General features: G+C 41.0%; 1 protein-coding gene across 2 annotated transcripts in view; it reads right to left on the reverse strand.

Annotated features, from left to right (window-relative positions):
* Positions 1 to 22986, reverse strand: part of LOC115153051 (adhesion G protein-coupled receptor A3) — a 302520-nt gene extending 279534 nt beyond the window's left edge. For both annotated transcript variants that reach the window (XM_029698085.1, XM_029698084.1), the window contains exon 1: positions 22164 to 22986. In XM_029698085.1, the coding sequence (XP_029553945.1) occupies positions 22164 to 22381 (218 nt within the window). In that variant the 5' untranslated portion in view covers positions 22382 to 22986. The remainder of the gene's footprint in view (positions 1 to 22163) is intronic.
* Positions 22987 to 24358: the final 1372 nt, after the last annotated feature.

Raw genomic sequence — 24358 nt, forward strand, 5'->3', positions numbered from 1 at the left:
ACTGCCCTATCCCATCTGGACAAGAGGAATACATATGTAAGAATGCTGTTCATTGACTACAGCTCAGCATTCAACACCATAGTACCCCCCAAGCTCATCATTAAACTTGGGGCCCTGGGTCTGAACCCCACCCTGTGCAACTGGGTCCTGGACTTCCTGACAGGCCGCCCCCAGGTGGTGAAGGTAAAAAACTACACCTCCACTTCGCTGACTCTCACCACAGGAGCCCCACAAGGATGCATGCTCAGCCCCCTCCTGTCCTCCCTGTTCACCCACAACTGCGTGGCAATGCACGCCTCCAACTCAATCATCAAGTTTGCAGACGACACAACAGTAGTAGGCTTGATTACCAACAATGACGAGACAGCCTACAGAGAGGAGGTGAGGGCCCTGGGAGTGTGGTGCCAGGAAAATAACCTCTCACTCAATGTAGACAAAACAAAGGAGCTGATAGTGGACTTCAGGAAACAGCAGAGGGAGCACCCACCTATCCACATCGACGGGACCGTAAGTGAAGGAGGTGGAAAGCTTCCTCGCCATACATATCACTGATGATCTGAAATGGTCCACACACCAACAGCGCCTTCACCACTCAGGAGGCTGAAGAAATTTGGCTTGGGACCTAAAACCCTCAAACTTTTTACAGATGCACAATTGAGAGCATCCTGTCGGGCTGTATCACCGCCTGGTAAGGCAACTGCACCACACACAACCGCAGGGCTCTCCAGAGGGTGGTGCGGTCTGCACAACGCAACACTGGGGGCAAACTACCTGCCCTCCAGGACACCTACAGAACCCAATGTCACAGGAAGGCCAAAACATCATCAAGGACAACAAACACCCAAGTCACTGCCTTTTCACCACGCTATCATCCAGAAGGCGAAGTCAGTACAGGTGCATCAAATCTGGGACCGAGAGACTGAAAAACAGCTTCCATCTCAAGGCCATCAGACAGTTAAATAGCCATCACTAGGCGGCTTCCACCCGGTTACGTAACCCTGCACCTTAGAGGTTGCTGCCCTATATACATAGACTTGACATCCCTGGCCACTTTAATAATGGAACACTAGTCACTTTAATAATATTTACATATTTTTGCTTTACTCATCTCATATGTATATACTGTATTCTATTCTACTGTATTTAGTCTATGCCACTCCGACATTGCTCATCCTAATATTTATATATTCCTTAATTTTTTTTACTTTTAGGTTGTGTGTATTGTTAGATATTATTGCACTGTTGGAGCTAGAAACACAAGCATTTCGCTACACCCGCAATAACATCTGCATGTGACAAATAACATTTGATTTGATTTCTCCTCCCTGTTCCCCTGAGTCACATCCTCCCTGTACAGGCAGAACCCCCCTCTCAAGGGCAGGCAGCCAGTGGCATGTATTCATGGATGCCAAGGGAAGCCAGACTTCCCTAAATATTTGACCAATAAAAAATGACAAATGAATGTATCTTTCGTCTCTCTGTGTTTTCATAATTTTCTTTCAATTCGCAAGTGGCTTTAGATCACCGGAGAAATCACCCGAGCGAAGGAAACAGCACCCCTCTGTCTCAGTATGTGTATCCCAAGTATGTGATTCTGTCTGGACAAAAAGACTAGGACATGTTGCCTCCGTAGCATTTGATTGATTGATGCCAGCAAGCATTTGGCCTCCCTTTGGCAAATCAGCGTTGAGCTGAGCTCAACTGTTGGTAGTCCTGGTGCAAAACCACCCACCAAGGGAGGTCAGTTTGGATTTGGCTTCACTCCAATAAATCACATCAAAAGCAAAACGTATTTGTCAGAAAAACGTGTGTTTCTGGTCTGCTTGTGTTGTTCTACAGTAGCTAGATACGTCGGCCCTTTCCTAAGCCATGGATGGAGATGGGGATTTGGACTTAATTCTCTGTACAGGACAATGACAGTGATTCTAATCTAACCATAAATTCATATATTGTGCCACTGGCCTGAGACGATTGAAGTTCAATATGTAACCTAGATGTAGCCTAGTAGGCTCACGTTAGCTGGTTCATTCTTGCCCTTGCGAGGAAGTTAGGCTAGCAATCATTTTAGCCAGGTAGCCTTTGATAACAAAAACTAAAAGTGTGTACTACTGTATGACACAGTCATAGACCGTTTTGTCAATATCAAAGAGAGGATGGCAACTAGTCTACAAGTAAGGCGAGTCGAGACTTTTTTTCTTGCACACACATGCACAAACAGAAATCAGTACCATGGACTGCCACATGACAATTTGTTAAAATGATTGGACTAAATTGTTTTTGGTATTTTTAAGATAGTATAATATAGTAAAAACAAAGGATATATAGTAGTCTAGTTGATTTCATGAAGCTTAAATGTTTAAGTTGAAATGGTGCTGGAATAGTGGAAGCATTGGTCCTGTTTTCTTTGTGATGACTTGCAGCAATTCTGTGGTTCTAAATCAGTAGTTGTTTAGTAAACTGTCGGAAAAACATAAACCTGCTTGACCACGCTGCAGGTGATATAACTGTTTGTTAGACGCAACATTTTCATTGTGGACTTCACAGTACAGATGTTGCTCTACGGTTTTGTGATGAAACAAATGTACACTACCGTTCAAAAGTTTGGGGTCACTTAGAAATGCCCTTGTTTTTAAAAGAAAAGCATTTTTTTTGTCCATTAAAATAACATCAAATTGATCAGAAATACAGTGTAGAAATTGTTATTGTTGGAAATGACTTTTGTAGCTGGAAAAAGCTGATATTTCATGGAATATCTACAGTACATAGGCGTACAGAGGTCCATTATCAGCAACCATCACTGCTGTGTTCTAATGGCACGTTGTGTTAGCCTTTTAAATTATACACTTGGATTAGCTAACTGATCATTAGAAAGCCCTTTTGCAATTATGTTAGCATAGCTGAAAATTGTTGTTCTGATTAAAGAAGCAATAAAACTGGCCTTCTTTAGACTAGTTGAGTATCTGGAGCATCAGCATTTGTGAGTTCGATTACAGGCTCAAAATGTCCAGAAACAAAGATCTATCTTCTGAAACTCGTCAGTCTATTCTTGTTCTGAGAAATGAACGCTATTCCATGCGAGAAATTGCCAAGAAACTGAAGATCTCGTGCAACTCTGTGTACTACTCCCTTCACAGAACAGCGCAAACTTGCTCTAACCAAAATAGAAAGAGGAGTGGGAGGCCCTGGTGCGCAACTGTGCAAGAGGACAAGTGCATTAGAGTGTCTAGTTTGAGAAACAGGTAACAGGAAACAGGTACTATTTAATAATGTTACCATTATTTGGTTATACCTTCCTAAATGATATCACAAAACAACAACTTATTTGACATGATTATTGTTTAGAGCTCCACGAACCATTTACCACATTATTTGAGTTAGAAATATTGTTTCAATGTCCAACCTTGTGATGTTACAGAACTGCAAAATCTCTGTCTGTTGTAACAAAGGGATTTTTAACTTCCATTTCTGCAGAGTGGGAGAAAGTGTTCCTGCAAGGTATTTACGACCGTCATAAAACTGGCCAAATCCGTCCCCACTTTACCCCCTTCCTCACTGGTGGGAGAGGGGGCTCTCTCTGATCTTCACTCAGGAGGGAAAGTCATGACAGCAGATTATGAGGAAATGATCAGAAGATAGATAGGAGTTACATAGTTCAGAATACACAAGATCAAGCACACACAAAATAACCTTTTTTTTCTCTCGAAAGTCATCTTTCATTGACAAGCTATAAGACGATTATTGATGCCCAGAGCTGGAAACACATCAGATGGCTTCCACAACATGTGAACAATATCAGGAGAAAAAAATGGGATCGATAAACCTAACAACTTGAAATGGGCAGATGTTTTAGTAAGTGGTGTCAGGTGTGGTCACGGGACGTTTCAAAGCGTCCCTAAACCTCTCCAAAGTAAAATTTTTCTGTAAATTAAATTCTGTAAACTCCAGTGCTATTACATATTTGCAATCCCTAAATTATATTTGTTCAGTATAAAAACACAATTTATTCCATATCAACCTCACTCAAACATTCTGGTGGTGTTATGGGGTATCCAGGGCACATTCAGGTGTCCTTTTAACCTCTCCAAAGTGTCCGAATGTGGTAATTGCACTGTTTTTGCACACTGTATGTGCCTAAAAGTTATTGTTCATTATAAAAACAATGTTTCTACAACATCAACCTCTCTCAAACATTAGGGTGGTGTCGGGGGACATACAGGGATATCCAAGTGTTTTTTCAACTTCTCCAATGTGCCTGAACGTTTTTCCTAGGCATATTCAATGTATTAGTCCCACATATAAATGAACTGTTTACAAAAATAATATAAAAGCAACATATATACAATAAAAGTCACAAGTTTGGACACACCTAATCACTCAGGGTTTTTCTTTATTTTTATATTTTCTACATTGTAAAATAATAGTGAAGACATCAAAAATATGAAATAATGAATATGGTATCATGTAGTAACCAAAAAAGTGTTAAATTCTTTGGGATAGGGGGCAGTATTTTCACGGCCGGATAAGAAACGTAACCAATTTAACCTGGTTACTACTCCTGCCCAGAAACTAGAATATGCATATAATTAGTAGATTTGGATAGAAAACACTCTAAAGTTTCTAAAACTGTTTGAATGGTGTCTGTGAGTATAACAGAACTCATATGGCAGGGCAAAACCTGAGAAGATTCCATACAGGAAGTGCCCTGTCTGACAATTTGTTGTCCTTCTGTTGCATCTCTATCGACATTACAGCATCTGTGCTGTAACGTGACACTTTCTAAGGCTTCCATTGGCTCTCTAAAGCCGCCAGAAATTGGAATGGGGTGTCTGCTGTCTCTGGGCAAAGTACAACAGCAGAGTTTGTAAGTGGTCAGCCTGGGGACAGTGAGACTGAGATGTGCGTTCACGAGACTTCTCAATTTTTTTTTCTTTCAGCCTTTGAATGAATACAACGTTGCCCGGTTGGAATATTATCGCTATTTTACGAGAAAAATAGCATAAAAATTGATTTTAAACAGCGTTTGACATGCTTCTAAGTACGGTAATGGAATATTTTGAATTTTTTTGTCACGAAATGCGTTCGCGCGTTACCCTTCGGATAGTGACCTGAACGCACAAACAAAATGGAGGTATTTGGATATAACTATGGATTATTTGGAACCAAAACAACATTTGTTGTTGAAGTAGAAGTCCTGGGAGTGCTTTCTGACAAAGAACAGCAAAGGTAATCCAATTTTTCTAATAGTAATTCTGAGTTTAGTGAGCCCCAAACTTGGTGGGTGTCAAATTAGCTAGCCTGTGATGGCCGAGCTATGTACTCAGAATATTGCAAAATGTGCTTTCGCCGAAAAGCTATTTTAAAATCGGACATAGCGATTGCATAAAGGAGTTCTGTATCTATAATTCTTAAAATAATTGTTATGTATTTTGTCAACGTTTATCATGAGTAATTTAGTAAATTCACCGGAAGTTTTCGGTGGGTAGGCTAGTTCTGAACATCACATGCTAATGTAAAAAGCTGTTTTTTGATATAAATATGAACTTGATTGAACAAAACATGCATGTGTTGTATAACATAATGTCCTAGGAGTGTCATCTGATGAAGATCATCAAAGGTTAGTGCTGCATTTAGCTGTGGTTTGGGTTTATGTGACATATATGCTTGCTTGGAAAATGGCTTTGTGATTATTTGTGTCTATGTACTCTAACATAATCTAATGTTTTGCTTTCGCTGCAAAGCCTTTTTGAAATTGGACAATGTGGTTAGATTAACGAGAGTCTTACCTTTAAAATGGTGTAAAATAGTTGATTGTTTGAGAAAATATTTTAGTTGGTTTTGTATTTCGCGCCATGCGATGCCATTGGCTGTTGGCTAGGGGTTCCGCAGGCGGAACGTCTGTCCTCAACAGGTTAAACAAATCAAAATAGATTTTATATTTGAGATTCTTCAAAGTAGCCACCCTTTACCTTGATGACAGCTTTGCACACTCTTGGCATTCTCTCAACCACCTTCACCTGGAATGCTTTTCCAACAGTCTTGAAGGAGTTCCTATGCTAAGCACTTGTTGGCTGCTTTTCCTTCACTCTGCGGTCCAACTCATCCCAAACTATCTCAGTTGGGTTGAGGTCGGGTGATTGTGGAGGCCAGGTCATCTGATGCAGCACTCCATCACTCTCTTTCTTGGTCATATAGCCCTTACATAGCCTGGAGGTGTGTTAGGTCATTGTTCTGTTGAAAAACAAATGATAGTCCCACTAAGCACAACCTGGATGGGATGGCGTATTGCTGAAGAATGCTGTGGTAGCCATGCTGGTTAAGTGTGACTTGAATTCTGAATAAATCACCAACAGTGTCACCAGCCAAGCACCCCTACACCATCACACCTCCTCCTCGATGCCTCATGGTGGGAACCACACATGCAGAGATCATCCGTTCACGTACGTGTTCAACACCACTTTATTTCCATGTTCTCATTTTAGTTAGTTCATTGTTTAAGGTGTGCTGTTTTTGTTAATCCATTTGATGTCTGTTTATCTGTTCTAGAAGATTCCTAGTGGTTGACCTTTTTCCTAGTGGTTGATATTGCTGTAAGTCTTAGGGTCAATGTTCATATGGCCAAAATCCTCATGAAGACATGACTGTTTATTTCTGAGAGTGTACGGAATTGTTTAAGATTTAAGAAAAGCCTCGGCGGTTTGAACCAAAAATCTCAAATTTGGGCTCATCAGACGAAAGGACAGATTTCCACCGGTCTAATGTCCATTTCTCGTGTTTCTTGGCCCAAGCAAGTCTCTTCTTCTTATTGGTGTCCTTTAGTAGTGACTTCTTTGCAGCAATTAAACCATGAAGGTGTGATTCACACAGTCTCCTCTAAACAGTTGCTGTTGAGATGTGTCTGTTACTTGAACTCGGTGAAGCACTTATTTGGGCTGCATTTTCTGAGGCTGGTAACTCTAATGAACATATCCTCTGCAGCAGAGGTAACTCTGCGTCTTCCTTTCCTGTGGTGGTCCTCATGAGAGCCAGTTTCATTATAACGCTGGATGGTTTTTGCGACTGCACTTGAAGAAACTTTCAAAGTTCTTGAAATATTCCGGATTGACTGACCTTCATGTCTTAAAGTAATGATGGACTGTCGTTTCTCTTTGCTTATTTGAGCTGTTCTTGCCAGAATATGGACTTGGTCTTTTACCAAATAGGGCTATCTTCTGTATATCACCCCTACCTTGACACAACACAACTCTGATTGGCTCAATCTCATTAAGATGGAAAGAAACAAATGTACTTTTAACAAGGCACACCAGAATGTGCAAAGCTGTCATCAAGGCAAAGGGTGGCAACTTTGAAGAATCTCTGTTTTGGTTACTACATGATTCCTTATGTGTTATTTCATAGTTTTGATGTCTTCACGATTATTCTACAATGTAGAAAATAGTGGAAATAAAGAAAAGCCCTTGAATGAGTAGGTGCGTCCAAACTTTTAACTGGTACTGTATTCCGCCACTGTGTGACGATTGTCTTTTTGTTGTCTCTGTCTTAATTGTATACCGAACAAAAATATAAAACACAACATGTAAAGTGTTGGTCCCATGTTTCATGAGCTGAAATAAAATATCACAGAGAAAGCACAAAAAGCTTTTTCTCTCAACTTTTGTGTAGAAATTTGTTTACATCCCTTTTCCAGTATAATCCATCCACCTGACAGGTGTGGCATATCAAGAAGCTGATTAAACAGCATGATCATAACACAGATGCACCTTGTGCTGGGGACAGTAAAAGGCCACTCTAAAATGTGCAGTTTTGTCATAAAACAAAATGGCACAGATGTTTCAGGTTTTCAGAAAGTGTGCAATTGGCATGCTGACTGCAGGAATGTCTACCAGAGCTGTTGCCAGATAATTTAATGTTCATTTCTCTACCATAAACCGTCATTTTAGAGAATTTTGCAGTATGTCCAATCGGCCTCACAATCGCAGACCACGTATAACCATGCCAGCCCATGACCTCCACATCCGGCTTCTTCACCTGCGGGAATGTCTGAGACCAGTCACCTGGACAGCTGATGAAACTGAGGAGTATTTCTGTCTGTAATAAAGCCCTTTTGTGGGGAAAAAAACTAATTCTGATTGGCAGGGCCTGGCTCCCAAGTGGGTGGGCCTATGCCCTCCCAGTCTCACCCATGGCTGTGGCCCTGCCCAGTCATGTGAAATCCATATATTAGGCCCAAATGAATTTATTTCAATTGACTGATTTCCTTTATGAACTGCAACTCAGTAAAATCGTTGAAATTGTTGCATGATGCGTTTATATTTTTGTTCAGTATATATCACGGTGGCATAAGAATGAATGGGTTATAGAGCAAACAACGCAATTACCACAACATCATTTTAATATGGCTTTTTTCCTGGCAGCTTCCTCTGTGATTTTACCCATGCACTGCTAATGCAAGCAGCCTCTGTTTGTGCAAACTCAAGCGTGTCCCGCACTGTGTATGCAGAGGAAACCGGCTCCTCCGCAATCCCCACATACCTCTCTTAGGCCTCTGCACAACGTCCAGGAAATCAGAGGCAAAACATAATTGTACATTATGTAAACAGCGCATGACTAAATTCTAGAGTGTCCTTCCAACTTTCTATTTACAATATCAATTATGTCCTCCTAGGATAAGCTGCTTTCAGGGGAACGGACAAATTAAATGTTGTCTGGCTGGGCCGGAACAAATGGTGTATGTCATGACTCTGCATGCGTTTCTCTGATTAGCACTAACATGCAAAGGGTTAGGCCCTGTGAACCGTAAGAGGACACGCCCACGCGCACCCACGCAAACACACGCAGACTGACATGGCGCATTCATACAACGTAACACAATTTAAAACTTAATGTTTTCCTTAAAGTGGCAATCAGCAGTTGAAACAATAATCAAGTGTCCACCCTGCTCCTGTTTCGGTAAAAACCTGAGGGACGGGCTGGAGAAAATGGAACTACTGTCAAATTCATAGACAGAGCTATGAATGCAAGGACTGACCATGCATGATATCAAACGTATAGTTTTAAGGCTATGTAGTGTTTGTTACATATACTTTGTTTACAAACAATGGAGTAAAACAAGCTTATTTTGGGGGTTATTATGGGGTACAACAGTTGAATTAAGCTCATGAAGCATTTATAATTTATATTCTTCAAGAATCATTGGGTACATATCATTGTTTATCATTCCAAAAATGGATGTAGCAACTGCTGATTACCTCTTTAAATGGCGTGAATGATCTTTTTTTGAAAAAGATCCACGTCTCATTGGATTTGTGTGTTGTTCTAATTGGTTGAACTTGGTGTACAACATCCCCATCAGCTCTTCTCCTAGAGCACAACCCTGGCTTTCATTTTCCCCTCTGACCACAGACAGCTGAGATATTTCTGTGAGGTCTAAAAAGCCCTATTACAGAACGGAGACAGCCATACACCAGAGACGTTCAACTGTATTATTATAAAAGTGCAGAAACAAAAATAACTTCAATTGATGTGATCCAAGACACCAAATCATGGGGACCAAGTAGAGTAAAGATCACAATGTGAACTATTGCAAGCATTCAGATAGGCCTGGCCCCATGATTTCCAGGCACTTCTCTTCAAACATTGCAAACCCTCTGTTATTCTATAATATCCAGTTACTAGGCACAGCTAACCAAAATAACATATTTCATATAGACAAACATTGACCTTGGACGCAAAACAGACATTGCTCTGGAGTTCAAGTGGGTTATAGCAGAACTTCAAATAGGCCCTGCCTGACAGCTGAGCACATCTGCACATGTCGCTGCCCCACAGGACAAGGAAGGGAGTACACTCTGTGACCATAAAACTGTTTCCTCAAAAGGATCTGGCTTGGTTAGTGCAAATCAGTAACCTTGCAAAGCCCACTTTTTTAAGGCTAATGCTGGAGGGCATGGAACATTTGAAATAATCAATTCCATTTCCAAGACAAAATCACATAGTATGTCGATGGTTGAGCAACATGTGGTTTGAAATTGTTTGCAATTTGAAAGGGTGACACAAACACACAAACTCAAACACAGACAGAGAGGGCAGACTGAGTAAGTGGTGCTGCATGTGGTGTATTGAGGCCCCATGCAGTGCAGAGCCTAGAAGGAGGTTAATATGTTTCCTACTGTTAATTCTGAGCGAATAACCAGCACTTTTTATTTTTGGGGGTTATTAAACAACTAAGTGACTGAAGTTTGTTCAATTACTTGAATTCCATTTACTTAGTTTTTTTTGTTGTGAGCCCAATGTGCCGTTTTTCAAGGGAGAAATCAAATCGATCACGATAGATATCAAGTCAAAAACTATGTCGGACGCTGGGCTGAAGGGAGTGGTAGATTTCATTAAGCAAATAACATTTTATTTGTCACATGCTTTGTAAACAACAGGTGTAGACTAACAGTGAAAATATTACTTACAGGCCCTTTCAACAATGCAGAGAGAATAAAAAAGAGCAATAGTAGAAATAATATTTAAAAAATAACACAAGGAATACAGACAGGGAATTTTTACTTGGATTAAATGTCAGGAATTGTGAAAAACTGAGTTTAAATGTATTTGGCTAAGGTGTATGTAAACTTCCGATTTCAACTGTAGGTAGGGATAAAGTGAAAAGGCAACGGGATAGATAATAAACAGCAATAGCAGGGTATGTGTTGAGTCAATTAGATTATTGCAAAAAGGGTCAATGCAGATAATCCGGTTAGCTATTGGTTAACTATTTAACTATCTATTTAGCAGTCTTACAGTTTGGGGGTAGAAGCTGTTCAGGGTCCTGTTGGGTCCAGACTAGGGCTGTTGCGGTGACCGTATTACCTCCACACCGGCGGTCACAAGTCATGAAGGCAGTCAAATTCCACATGACCGTTTAGTCCCGGTAATTAGGCTTCTCCAAGCTCTGATGCTGCTGGTTATTAGTAATCTACCAAACTTGCTAACTGCCTGGTACTCAGCACTCTATCGTCCCTCGAATCATGCTGACATCAATGGAAATGTATTCGAAAATCTATTCAAACACTTCATGTTGCGCAACATTTCAACTGGCTATGCAATTGCGGGAGAAAACAGAGTGATGGCCGCTAATAAAAAGACGAGGATCCCATCAGCTTTATATAAGCTAGGCCTACTATATTAGTTTTCTCAACTTTCCTAATATTAAGCACATTGCTTATATTTACAACAGGAGTAAAGCCTACCTGGCTTGCATAAAAATAAACCATGGGGAAAAGCGTCCTCCATTCGCTATTTAAGAGCATAGATTACTTTTTTCCTGCTGCCTCTGTTTTGATACAGGAGCATGATAATGGTCCATTCTAAATAAAAACAAATGTCAAAACTATATTATTTAGTATATTTAAAGACAAGATTAAATCAAGAAAAGTCTGATGGGTGACAATATTAGCCTAAATATACTGCTCAAAAAAATAAAGGGAACACTTAAACAACACATCCCAGATCTGAATGAAAGAAATAATCTTATTAAATACTTTTTTTCTTTACATAGTTGAATGTGCTGACAACAAAATCACACAAAAATAATCAATGGAAATCCAATTTATCAACCCATGGAGGTCTGGATTTGGAGTCACACTCAAAATTAAAAAGTGGAAAACCACACTACAGGCTGATCCAACTTTGATGTAATGTCCTTAAAACAAGTCAAAATGAGGCTCAGTAGTGTGTGTGGCCTCCACGTGCCTGTATGACCTCCCTACAACGCCTGGGCATGCTCCTGATGAGGTGGCGGATGGTCTCCTGAGGGATCTCCTCCCAGACCTGGACTAAAGCATCCGCCAACTCCTGGACAGTCTGTGGTGCAACGTGGCGTTGGTGGATGGAGCGAGAAATTATGTCCCAGATGTGCTCAATTGGATTCAGGTCTGGGGAACGGGCGGGTCAGTCCACAGCATCAATGCCTTCCTCTTGCAGGAACTGCTGACACACTCCAGCCACATGAGGTCTAGCATTGTCTTGCATTAGGAGGAACCCAGGGCCAACCGCACCAGCATATGGTCTCACAAGGAGTCTGAGGGTCTCATCTCGGTACCTAATGGCAGTCAGGCTACCTCTGGCGAGCACATGGAGGGCTGTGCGGCCCCCCAAAGAAATGCCACCCCACACCATGACTGACCCACCGCCAAACCGGTCATGCTGGAGGATGTTGCAGGCAGCAGAACGTTCTCCACCGTGTCTCCAGACTCTGTCACGTCTGTCACGTGCTCAGTGTGAACCTGCTTTCATCTGTGAAGAGCACAGGGCGCCAGTGGCGAATTTGCCAATCTTGGTGTTCTCTGGCAAATGCCAAACGTCCTGCACGGTGTTGGGCTGTAAGCACAACCCCCACCTGTGGACGTCGGGCCCTCATACCCTCCTCATGGAGTCTGTTTCTGACCGTTTGAGCAGACACATGCACATTTGTGGCCTGCTGGAGGTCATTTTGCAGGGCTCTGGCAGTGCTCCTCCTGCTCCTCCTTGCACAAAGGCGGAGGTAGCGGTCCTGCTGCTGGGTTGTTGCCCTCCTACGGCCTCCTCCACATCTCCTGATGTACTGGCCTGTCTCCTGGTAGCGCCTCCATGCTCTGAACACTACGCTGACAGACACAGCAAACCTTCTTGCCACAGCTCGCATTGATGTGCCATCCTGGATGAGCTGCACTACCTGAGCCACTTGTGTGGGTTGTAGACTCCGTCTCATGCTACCAGTAGAGTGAAAGCACCGCCAGCATTCAAAAGTGACCAAAACATCAGCCAGGAAGCATAGGAACTGAGAAGTGGTCTGTGGTCCCCACCTGCAGAACCACTCCTTTATTGGGGGGTGTCTTGCTAATTGCCTATAATTTCCACCTGTTGTCTATTCCATTTGCACAACAGCATGTGAAATTTATTGTCAATCAGTGTTGCTTCCTAAGTGGACAGTTTGATTTCACAGAAGTGTGATTGACTTGGAGTTACATTGTGTTGTTTAAGTGTTCCTTTTATTTTTTTGAGCAGTGTATATTATCACTTGTGAATGATGCCCAGCATAAGAAACAAAGCCTTTTTTTTGCGACCTTTTCTCAATCATAGTCGCACACCTCATGTAGTCTAGCTCATAGGCCTATATGTTTTAATAAGGTTTGCATCACAACTAAAGTGGCCAAATAACTTCTTAAAATTAAGCACATTAATCCACTTTACAAGGGGTGTAGAGCCTAACTGGCATATATAAGCAGCGCGTGAGTTTCAAGTTTGGGGAAGATAATTTTCACCAAAAACATGCACCTTTATAATAAAAACATTACATGCATAATCGCATTTGTGGTCACTTTTGATAATGGGGTTTTCAGCTAATGGAACATTTGCGCTTATAGCCTACTACCACGTGGGCATTGCTATGCCTATAATGTGAAGAAATAGCCTAATAGTTTATCAACATTTTAAGATAAACGTTCAGATCTGTTGCGTCAGCCACATTGCATAAACATTTTTTGCTAGTGGTTGTATTAATTTGGGATCTATCACATCCCACAACTCTCCCATACTATGTCTGGAATATTTATTTCCCGCACAGAATAGAATAGGTTGACTTTTGTACTATGGGGGAATAGTAGATTGACATAGGTTAGTGCTTTTGCTGTTCATTGGGGCTACTCATCTTGTTGGCTGACGAAAAGTACATGTGGACAGTTCTTCCAATATCTTCAATATGCACCTCGGAATTGGATAAGGACACGTGCAGTTGCGTCCCGGATGTGTCGGTCTTCATTTATAGCCTGTGAGAAAGACCCGATCACGTGAAGGAGAGCCATGTGAATGAGAGCTTCCGATTGCGCAGCACACTCAGGGAGAAGGGCACAACGTAGCACTCCTGGCCGCAAAAGGCAGGGATTTTTTTAGTGCCACAGCCACAAAGGGGATGCTGCCGTGAAATGTTAGGCATTATCAAGTGCTTGTCAAATTGTGAATGAGAGACTATTGGAGTGTGTACAGCCTGAGCAAAAAACAAAGCAGAGCTCATGCCTTTCAAGCAACTTTTTTCAAATCATCATTTGAATCTCATCATGCAGCCTTACAATGTATTAAAAATCAAATCATATAGCCCAATGATTGTAGAACAACTAAAGTTACAGTAATAATTCTAAATTAAGCATATAGGAGTACCTATTTCTTCGTTTACCGCTCAACACAGAATAGGCGCGTGCGCACACTCCCTCAAATGGCTTGGAGAAAATATGTATATTTTATTTAGCTTTGTCGAGAGAGAGAGAGACAAAGAGACAATTCTATTCCTCATACTATAAAATAAAGCCACAGAATTATAAGCAAATCTTGTCTGCTAAATGAACTAGTGTAGCCCACAGCCATTTGGCATAGCCGCATTAGGACCTAACATAACTCACAGTATGATATTCTGTTCTTCTGAAATAGACTACATTTTCTTCATATCATGCTTCTAAATAATGGATTTACTGTGAAGGTGTAGGCTATATTACATGGATTAATTAGACTTTTTTAAATGGCTGTATGGAAGCCAGGAGATGTTAAATGTGTTTATGTTAATTACAGTCAATTACTGTGAGACTGACAGTTATTTGAATGACAATCACTGACTGACGAAATTCCGTGACCGCCACAGCCCTAGTCCAGACTTAATGCAAAACAAGCCCAATGCGTTTCTATGGGCCTATTTTGGACTGCGCTTGTTGTCTTCGCCCTAAGAAAAGGTGAGAAGGCAGGCATGAGCATCTCGTCATTATACAGATCTCTGGAAGGATACACTTTTACGCCTGCTACGTTAAGTTATTAGATACACACAGACAGCATGAGAGAGGAACGTACACAACACTATGATGAGAGGGTCAGAGACAGTTTGTGACAGTATGCCTTATCTACTTTGAAGAAATAGTAAAATCATTTTTCCAGACAGCTCTGCAGCATACTTAGGCAGGCTAGCTAAACGGGAAGACTAAAGACTACAGTATGGGGAGCACATAGATAATGTTAGATGGTCTGGCTGGCTGACTGCTACTGCCAGAGCAGAGATTACATGATGACTTAAATGAATGAAAAAATAATAAAGTAATCAAATAAAAACAAAGTAATATACAGAGCTGCAATATTTTATTATTTCATAGTAATTTCTTATTTTTCTATTGATATCTGTATGGCTGGGCGGTACACTGTATTTTACGATACACAGTGCCTTCGGAAAGCATTCAGACCCCTTGACTTTTTCCATATTTTGTTACGTTACAGCCTTATTCTAAAATGTATTAAATGTTTTTTTTTCACCCCTCAATCTACACACAATACCCCATAATGACAAAGCAAAAACAGGTTCTTAGACATCTTTGCTAATTTATACCAAAACAAATACAAAAAAATCACATTAACACAAGTATTTAGACCCTTGACTCAGTTCTTTGTTGAAGCACCTTTAGAAGTGATTACAGCCTCGAGTCTTCATGGGTATGATGCTACAAGCTTGGCACACCTGTATTTGGTGAGTTTCTCCCACTCTTATCTACAGATCCTCACAAGCTTTGTCAGGTTGGATGGGGAGCGTTGTTGCACAGCTATTTTCAGGTCTCTCCAGATATGTTTGATTGGGTTCAAGTCCGGGCTCTGGCTAGGCCACTCAAGGACATTCATAGACTTGTCCCGAAGCCTCTCCTGCATTGTCTTGGCTGTGTGCTTAGGCTCTATTCATATTTGCCTCGATCCTGACAAGTCTTCGAGTCCCTTCTGTTGAAAAGCATCCCCACAACATGATGCTGCCATCACCATGCTTCACCGTAGGGATGGTGCAAGGTTTCCTCCAGACATGACACTTGGCATTCAGGCCAAAGAGTTCAATCTTGGTTTCATCAGACCAGAGAATCTTGTTTCTCATGGTCTGGAAGTCTTTGCCTTTTGGCAAACTCCAAGCAGGCTGTCATGTGCCTTTTACTGAGAAGTGGCTTCCGTCTGGCCACTCAACCATAAAGGCCTGATTGGTGGAGTGCTGCAGAGATGGTTGTCCTTCTGGAAGGTTCTCCCATCTCCATAGAGGAACTCTAGAGCTCTGTCAGAGTGACCATTGTGTTCTTGGTCACCTCCCTGACCAAGGCCCTTCTCCCCTGATTTGTCAGTTTTGCTGGGCGGCCAGATCTAGGAAGAGTCTTGGTTGTTCCAAACTTTATCCATTCAAGAATGATGGAGGTCACTGTGTTCTTGGGGACCTTCAACGATGCAGACATTTTTTGGTACCCTTCCCCAGATCTGTGCCTCGACACAATCCTGTCTCGGAGCTCTAAGGACAATTCCTTCGACCTGATGGCTTGGTTTTTGCTCTGACATGCACTGTCAACTGTGGGACCTTATATAGACAGGTGTGTGCCATTCCAAATCATGTCCAATCAATTGAATTTAGGTGGACTCCAATCAAGTTGTAGAAACATCTCAAGGATGATCAACGGAAACAGGATGCACCTGAGCTCAATTTTGAGTCTAATAGCAAAGGGTCTGAATACTTATGAAAATAAGGTATTTCAGTTTTTTATTTTCTTAATCCATTTTAAAATATGGCTGTAACGTAACAAAATGTGGAAAAAGTCAATGGAATACTGAATACTTTACGAAGGCACTGTACCGTTATTGATGCACAGACCGGTTTGGGTTTTTACTTTACCTTCTATAACGGTATTTGAATCTTTGGTTTGTTAAATGTGATACTCCGTGTGTAAAGTCCATTTTTGTAGTTTACTTCGCTACTTGAGTCATTTCATCTCTCTCTCTTTCTCTACAGACCTAGCCCCACTCAAGGAGCACATTTGTTTTCACTTTGCGTTCTATAATTACACTATTAGTTTGTTTCTTACTGCAAACAGCTAGTTTGTCTTTTCTTAGTAAGTTGGACCTAAATTTTGTTAGCCGCTAATGCTAATCGTTAATTAGCTGGCTAGCTAGCTAATAAATGTACTGAGTCAGAGCAAACATAATTAGCCTCTACAGCCTGATAATACCAGTGATGGTGTAGACCTAAATCTGCATTTAGTTTGTGCAACAGTATCTTCTTAATCAAAGGAATACGTGAAGCATGAATACGTTAGCTACATGAAGTAGCTAAGAGAAAACATTAAATGTAGCCAAAGATTATAGGGTCCCCTAGGAAACACTTATCAACACTTTGGTTCCTACCCTGTCACAATAACCCCTCCCTGGCATTTTCATTCGTTGTCATGTCAAACAACACTGTATTCAAAGTGCCCACAAGTGTATTCTAATGATATAATATAGCTAATCATAATAATCATTCAATTTCCAGTTCACCCAAGTGTGTTGCTCTAAATCGCAAGTTAAATCATAATTGCAATATCTGGTTAAATATAAGGCCTAGATTGTTTTCCCATATCGTGCAGCTCCAGGTGGCAGTGTGGAAATGATCTCAAATGAGTGCAGGAAATGCAGAAAATTATTTTTGATTGAAGTTGAATTGTATAAAACAATCAGAATAGAGAAAGAACCATTGAAATCACTTAGAATGTATGTGTTGCCACCCTAGGTTCTCGCACTACTCAAAGCAAATGTATAACTTATATTATTAAAAAACATAAAATACCATCCAGTGATATGATATGTTAGCCATATTGCCCAACCCTGCACAATGTGGACCTGACCGAGACAATGGAATATTTTCAATGTTTTGGCGATTGAATGTTCACTATTTTTGCCTTTGGAATTTCCATTAAAAAGCTAAAATCATTGTAATGTCGTCATTATTTCATAATGCATTTTATGTAATTTTTTTTAATCAAAACCGAAAACGGACCAACCTCAAAAAGACTACTTACTGTGATCACTCCCTGCAACAGAAGCAGTGCACTGCAGGCTTTTAAATCGCTGTTTTACGACATCGCAAAAAAAAAAATGGGGAAAACAAAACATGCTTCCAAAGGTTTGGCTGCCTGCACGATAGCAGACTTATGAAAGTTTAAATAACCTTGGTATTTACTCAATGGTGAAGGGAGGAGGTAAGGATAACAGACCAGAGAGTATCCTTGGCACACATTGTATTTTTCTTCCTTAATATTTTTAGACAGTCCACATTCGCACTGCGTTTGGACACATTCTTGGGTTTTCGAGGGTATTGTGTGATTTGCAAGCTTTTCGCTCCCCCAATGGTCACGAACACTGGTGCTGTGAGACATTATCATCTCATAATGCAAAACTGATCAGGGTGTCCTTTGAAACCACAACATAAATTATAAACAGCATTTGACACCCAACGCTAAGAAGTATTTTCCAGAGAAAGCTAGCAGCTTGATATGATTCATTACTGGGCACTGCGAAGTGTGGCTTCTTGGACAGCCTAACAATTACACTATAGACCAACAACAACAACAAACCATGGATAAGCATTGCTGCTAGTAGCTTCTGCCGCATTCCCCTGTGACTGTATATAGGGTCTATTTGGCCATGTCTCTTTAGATTAAAGGCCTACATGTAGCGTATTAAACTGCTACCTTTTACGGACCGAGAGGCATTCGTTCTCTGCTCCATCCCTGCTAGCGGGGTCGTCTGTGTGATAATGCACAGATAATATAGAGGGGCTACTCGTACATGTCTATGAAATATTTATGATAAACCACTCAGAACAGAGAAGAGCAGAGCAGCCGCTAACATCACCTGAGGAACGATAGAGCTAGGCAAGCAAGAAAATAGGTTTATAGATAGCACGCAAAAACACTCCACGAGGACAGAAAGGCCATCTTTCATAAGCAAGGGCACCGGTGTCCATATTATACCTTGTTCCTTCAAGGTTCTGGCTTATCTGACGCATACTGGTCAATACTAGCCACAAGCCAGTCCAACATATACTGTAGGTAAACGATCACCTGACATTATGAGTGGGGAAAATAACATGAGTCATACAATCTAATATCCCCTCCAAGTCTAATTTTTACCCATCTAGAAAGTGAAAAAGCCAGAAATGGAGGTTCATACTGACCTCACATTTCTGGTCTAACACAGGTGAACAATCATAGTCATCATAATGAGTGGGGAAGACATATGCAAAAGCACTTCCTATCAGTCCCACTGTTGCGGGGTTGCCTTCCCTGCAACCCCATCTATGAATGCTTAACATTACAATGTCCTTCCAAGAATAATGTGAAGGATGTCCTTGACATGGCCTCACGATCACTGCCATCCAGACTACCAGTAACAGCCCCTCCTGTCTCCAGTGTGATCGTTGCCCACAGAGTCTACTGTAGGCCTACGCCAGACATGTCCCTACCCCAAACCAATTAACTCATTTTATTTTACACAAGCTTCACCTTGGGAGAGACTGGAGCCTTAGAGGGCTTTGAGGAGCTTTTTGTGGCTCTTCTGTAGAGGATGTCCATATCTGAAAGTAGATCACCATTGGCAACTGAAACTGTAAATGCTATATGCATGCTGATGCTACATTAGCTACATGCTTATACTGCAATATTCTTTTAACTGAGTCTTACAAGGTAAAAAATATGACAGGACAGTTGCACTGCAAATCTCTGAGAAGGAGACAAAAGTCCAAACGTCTTTGCTGTCAGCTATGCAAATGCAGAGCATACATCTTGTCACATACAATATCTAAAAGTAGAAAGATCTTGTTCGCAGGGTAGGTTTGCATTACAACTATGACTGAGCAACAACTGCCTGCAAACAATGTTTGTGTTTCTCTGTCACGTTCTCTCTATTGCTCCTTCCATCTCATTAACCCAAACATCTCTTTTCACAACACTTCCTGTCTCCCTCTGTGTTCTGTGTCACTCTTTCCGAGTCTCCTTCCCTGTCACTTCCTCTATCCTTCTAAATGTTTCTCTGTCATTTTCTCCCTCTCACTCCCTCCCTCCCTCCCTCCCTCCATATGCCCCCCGGCTCCTCTCTCTTACTTTCTCTCCCTCGTTCTCCCCTGTCTCTCTTCTCTCTTAGGTCAGTGCCATGTTCACTAGCCAGTACTTTGCTTAAGACAGGTGTCAGCTACAATCCCTGCTACTGTTCTCCACAGAGACACAGCGCCTCTCTCTCTCTCTCCTACTTGCCACTGAAACAATTACACCAGATAGGCCTCAAGGTCAACAGAGCTGTCAGGCTCCACTCCAACGCTGGAGCAACTTCTCCCACGTTTTGGATAGGGAAACAGGCGGAGGTGTTAATAGAGGGGTTTTGCTGCTCTGGAGTCTACAGCTGCTAGGAATTATGGACATCACACACATTTCATTTTCTTTTCAATCAGTTATGTTAGGAGTTGTTTGTAACTTCATAGAAATATGTCATAAATTGAGACTAGAGATGCACATAGAAAGAATGCAATAAAGTGAAAATGAAAGTAAAGACGTATGGACAGTGCTGCCATTTCATTACAAGCTCTACACATTTATTTATTTGTGAATAGAATGCATCCACTCTGAAAAAAATACTGAAAGTGCCATAATGAAGAAGGCTACTGATACAGAACTCATTATCTGTAGAGCTGAAGTGAATAAAAGGGACAATGAAGGAGGCCAAAGGGAAGCATTAGGAGAGATCTGCTAGTTAGGGAATCCACTTGGTGTATGACACGATATGCATAGCCTACTTTCCTCTCATATCTGTTTATTTTCACAGCATGTCTAAATAAAATGGAGATGTGGGAGGCCACTTCGGCCAGACAAAGGTCACGTTTCCTAATGCATGAAAACTGCTTCCCGGCCAACCAAGGGGCCTGCTTGAGGATATTGGCTTGTTGACCCGGGGAAAGACAGGGAGTATTACATTTATCAGCTTAAATTACATTTTTTAAATCGTTTTTTAAATTTGTATTCTTAAAAAGATTGGACTATTTTAATTGTAAACTGTTGTTACAATGAAGGATACTCCTAATATCCTACCAAGAGGCATTGATTTATTGGACAAAAGGAAGACGCTTGTGCTATTTCAGGGGACAATTCATTTAGCCTAAACATGACCAGGAACCCAAGATTGTCAGTAAAGAACAAAGCTGTATGTCCATGAGGAACACTTCCTCAAATCAAAAGGTTATATCGCATCCAGGCACAACTGCAACAACAATTGAAGCAGGTGAAGACAAGATTAGCCTTGGTGCATAAGTAACCATGTATCTCAGAGCAGCGGAATTACTCTGTTAACATGAAATATGGCCAAAGCTACTCAGAATGTCATTTAATATCCATATTGCTATAATTAATAATTACTCATCAACATTCATATTTCAACAATCTTCTGCAACGGTGTTTGGAATAGAGAAGCTCCCTTACATTTCCTATTTGCTTTTTTCTCCCTCAAAGAAATACCTTTCCATACAGTTCCCATGAATAAAACAGTCTACAAAGCTAGTAGGCCAAGTCAATTTCCACACCTGCAGGTTGAATGTGCTTGGTAAGCTCTCCACTCTAAGAACTGTAAAGTGCTTTCTCTTATTTCATCTGACAGGCCCTGTATGGTGAATAACATTATTCTTACTTGTTCCTTTTTAATCAGTTTATTCTCTTTGAGCAACCTTTCATACATTACAAATGGGGCACCACTGGATACTGGAGAGGAAAATGCTGAAAATAGCAATTTTTATAGAGCTGGTCAGTCAAAAGGAGGTAAAGGAAAGGGCACAGTATCTATAACTTCTTCAGTGACCAACATTTACAGGGAATAGGCAGAAGGGGGAAATTCAATGATTTATAATTCCATACATGGTGTGTACAACTGGTCTGCTGAGTACTAAGTTGCCATTTTTGTCACAGATATCTAAGATTAATGGATGCTGTGATATTGTTCCTTACAAAAAAAGATAGCAGTTTCCTCTCATATCTGTTCATTTTAACAGCAGGTCAAAAGTGCAGTAACTGAAGTGGATTGTGGTATTTTGGATGCAGTAATTGCATAATAACTGCAACGTACTGCAGTTATTATGCACTCCAGTTACATTGCAAAATTACTGCAGTAAATGTTTTTATTTTGGAAGCAGAATTTGCTGCATACTGCAGTTATATTGCACCCTAACTGCAGTGTACTGCACTCTGACTACACTAGTTTTTCTTAAGTGGTGCCCTGGTTAATGATTTATCTATTTTGTTTTTAACAACCTTTGTTCAACTACTGTTTTATTGATTGTTTAATGTCATACTCACAGGGAAACTGTTTTGTTGGGTAAGAAACTGGGTTGTAGAGTGTCCATTAATTCCACATCATCACACACCACCTTCACCCTGACATTTTGTCTGCTCAATTCCTTGGACCTCTCAGAGGTGCAATGACAGCTGTCAATGAAGAGGTCCGGGCAGTTTCTGTTCGTCAGGCATGTCCTCCACAACCCAACAACAACGCAAAGTAATCTCAGCATTTTCATTGTGAACTGAGCCTTTTATTGAATTGTTCTCAAGTTATCTCTTCCCAGTCTGTAAAGCAAGTGGAGACCATTTCACATAGGCTTCTTCTTGGTAGATGGTTAACGTTAGCTACCGACCAAGTGACTTGTTTTTGGATTTTAATCCAAGTCTGCGCGTAACTACTGACAACACCTGTTGTGTCTCATAATGTACAGGCTACCTGTACGTAAAAAATAAAATAAAAATCAATCATAACGAAGGTCTTCGCTTTGTAAAATATTGTTTCACTGCGCTGTGCCATTTCTATCATTTGTTTCTCATTTACACAGAAACGTGTCACTTTTGTCGGCTACCAAAACGTTCCTAGATAAAGGTTTGCAAGTTTGTTACCGGTATCATAAAAAGTTTGATGCATGGGACTGCAGTAGCGTATTACGCCGTCTTCGCCGTCGGCAAGAACAAGATGTTCTTTCAATGTGTCGATTGTCACTTTTGTCATAGTACTCCTACTAAATTATCCATTGTCATAACTCCGTTATCAACAGGTTGCCACAGATATTCCCATCCACGACTAGCGCCTTCAACCATGGGACTTGTTGCGAAGTTATCAGCGGCATGGGAAGCTGAAGTCCCTCCCCTCGAAGCCAAGGGGCGTAAATTGGTGTTTTTATTACATGGGTAAACCTCAAATCAATACATCCATATAACCTGTTCTAAAACAAAAGCATTTAATTGTATTTAGGACCACAGTGAACATTATATTATGCCAACCATAGAAATATAATTATTAGACCTAGAATTAATAGTAATTCTATTTGTATGACCTCAACACACACCAATCTAAGTATCACGTGGTTCTGAAACTGAACGGTACAGGGGCTCAGCCTCAGACACCTCTGACATCAGATGACCAGTTGGTAAACAGTCATTGGAGGACCCCTGGACCCCTTATAGCCTAAATAAATATATCAATTTGTTCCCGGGCTCCAGGATTCAAACTCAATGCCATGCTGAGAGAGATGTTAGATAATTGCTTACTTATTCAGGACATAATGCATTAGCACTGTCTCACCTTAGCAACTAAGAAAAAGCATATTCTACCTTGATAATACATGTAATCTCTTGGCAACCAAATAAAAATACCACAGTGGAAAAAAACGACATTGAAGTCTCAGTCTTATAATCAATGACTGAATAAAAATTGTGCTTCATAGAAAGCTATAGCAGTAGCAGGCTCATTATTGAATGCCTCCTGTCAAGTTGACAGGCAACAATAAGCTATCAATGGACTACTGACAAACACACAAATCGACAATGCATAGTCCATGTTTTGTATACACTCATTGGAGATAAGTAATGTGGGAGCATAGACCTACAGGCTACAATATACCTATTCACCAATAAGATCTGAACATAAAGCAAATAGATACATTCATGGCATGACTTTACACTAATAAAGTAGATATAAGATATCACTTGGTGGCTCTCACAAAATAAAAGGGGACTTGAGGGAAAAAAATGGGCCAGCGTATTAGAATTGCCAGGGCTGATTTCTGGTCCCAGTCCGCCCCTGCAGTAGGTCCATATTTTTAGGGACTGTAAGTTATTCAGTACTGTATCCTACAGAAGATGAAATAATATTAATAATTTCCTATGCATGCCTGTAGTCAGAGCATAGTCCTGGGAGACGCAGAAGCCTAGACAGCTGGTTGGCCTCTTGAGGATGGGCGAGGTGCTTCCCCTGTGTTTGCACTGTGCTCCACACCAAATTCCACTCTCATTATCCGCATTGTCTCCGACACAGCTAGACTGGGAGCACAAAGGAGGATTTTAAAACGTCCCCTGACCCTTCTGAGCAGCCCATGTTTCTCATTCATCTCCCTGTCAGGCAGTACACAGCAGTACACAGTCACAGGGCAGAACAGATTCCCTCTTCTTCCCTGTTTTCACAGAGGGAAACTAAAGCCATATGTATGCCTTATTTTCTCCCATGTTGT

The sequence above is a fragment of the Salmo trutta genome, chromosome 18, assembly GCF_901001165.1.
Source record: "Salmo trutta chromosome 18, fSalTru1.1, whole genome shotgun sequence".
Taxonomy (NCBI): domain Eukaryota; kingdom Metazoa; phylum Chordata; class Actinopteri; order Salmoniformes; family Salmonidae; genus Salmo; species Salmo trutta.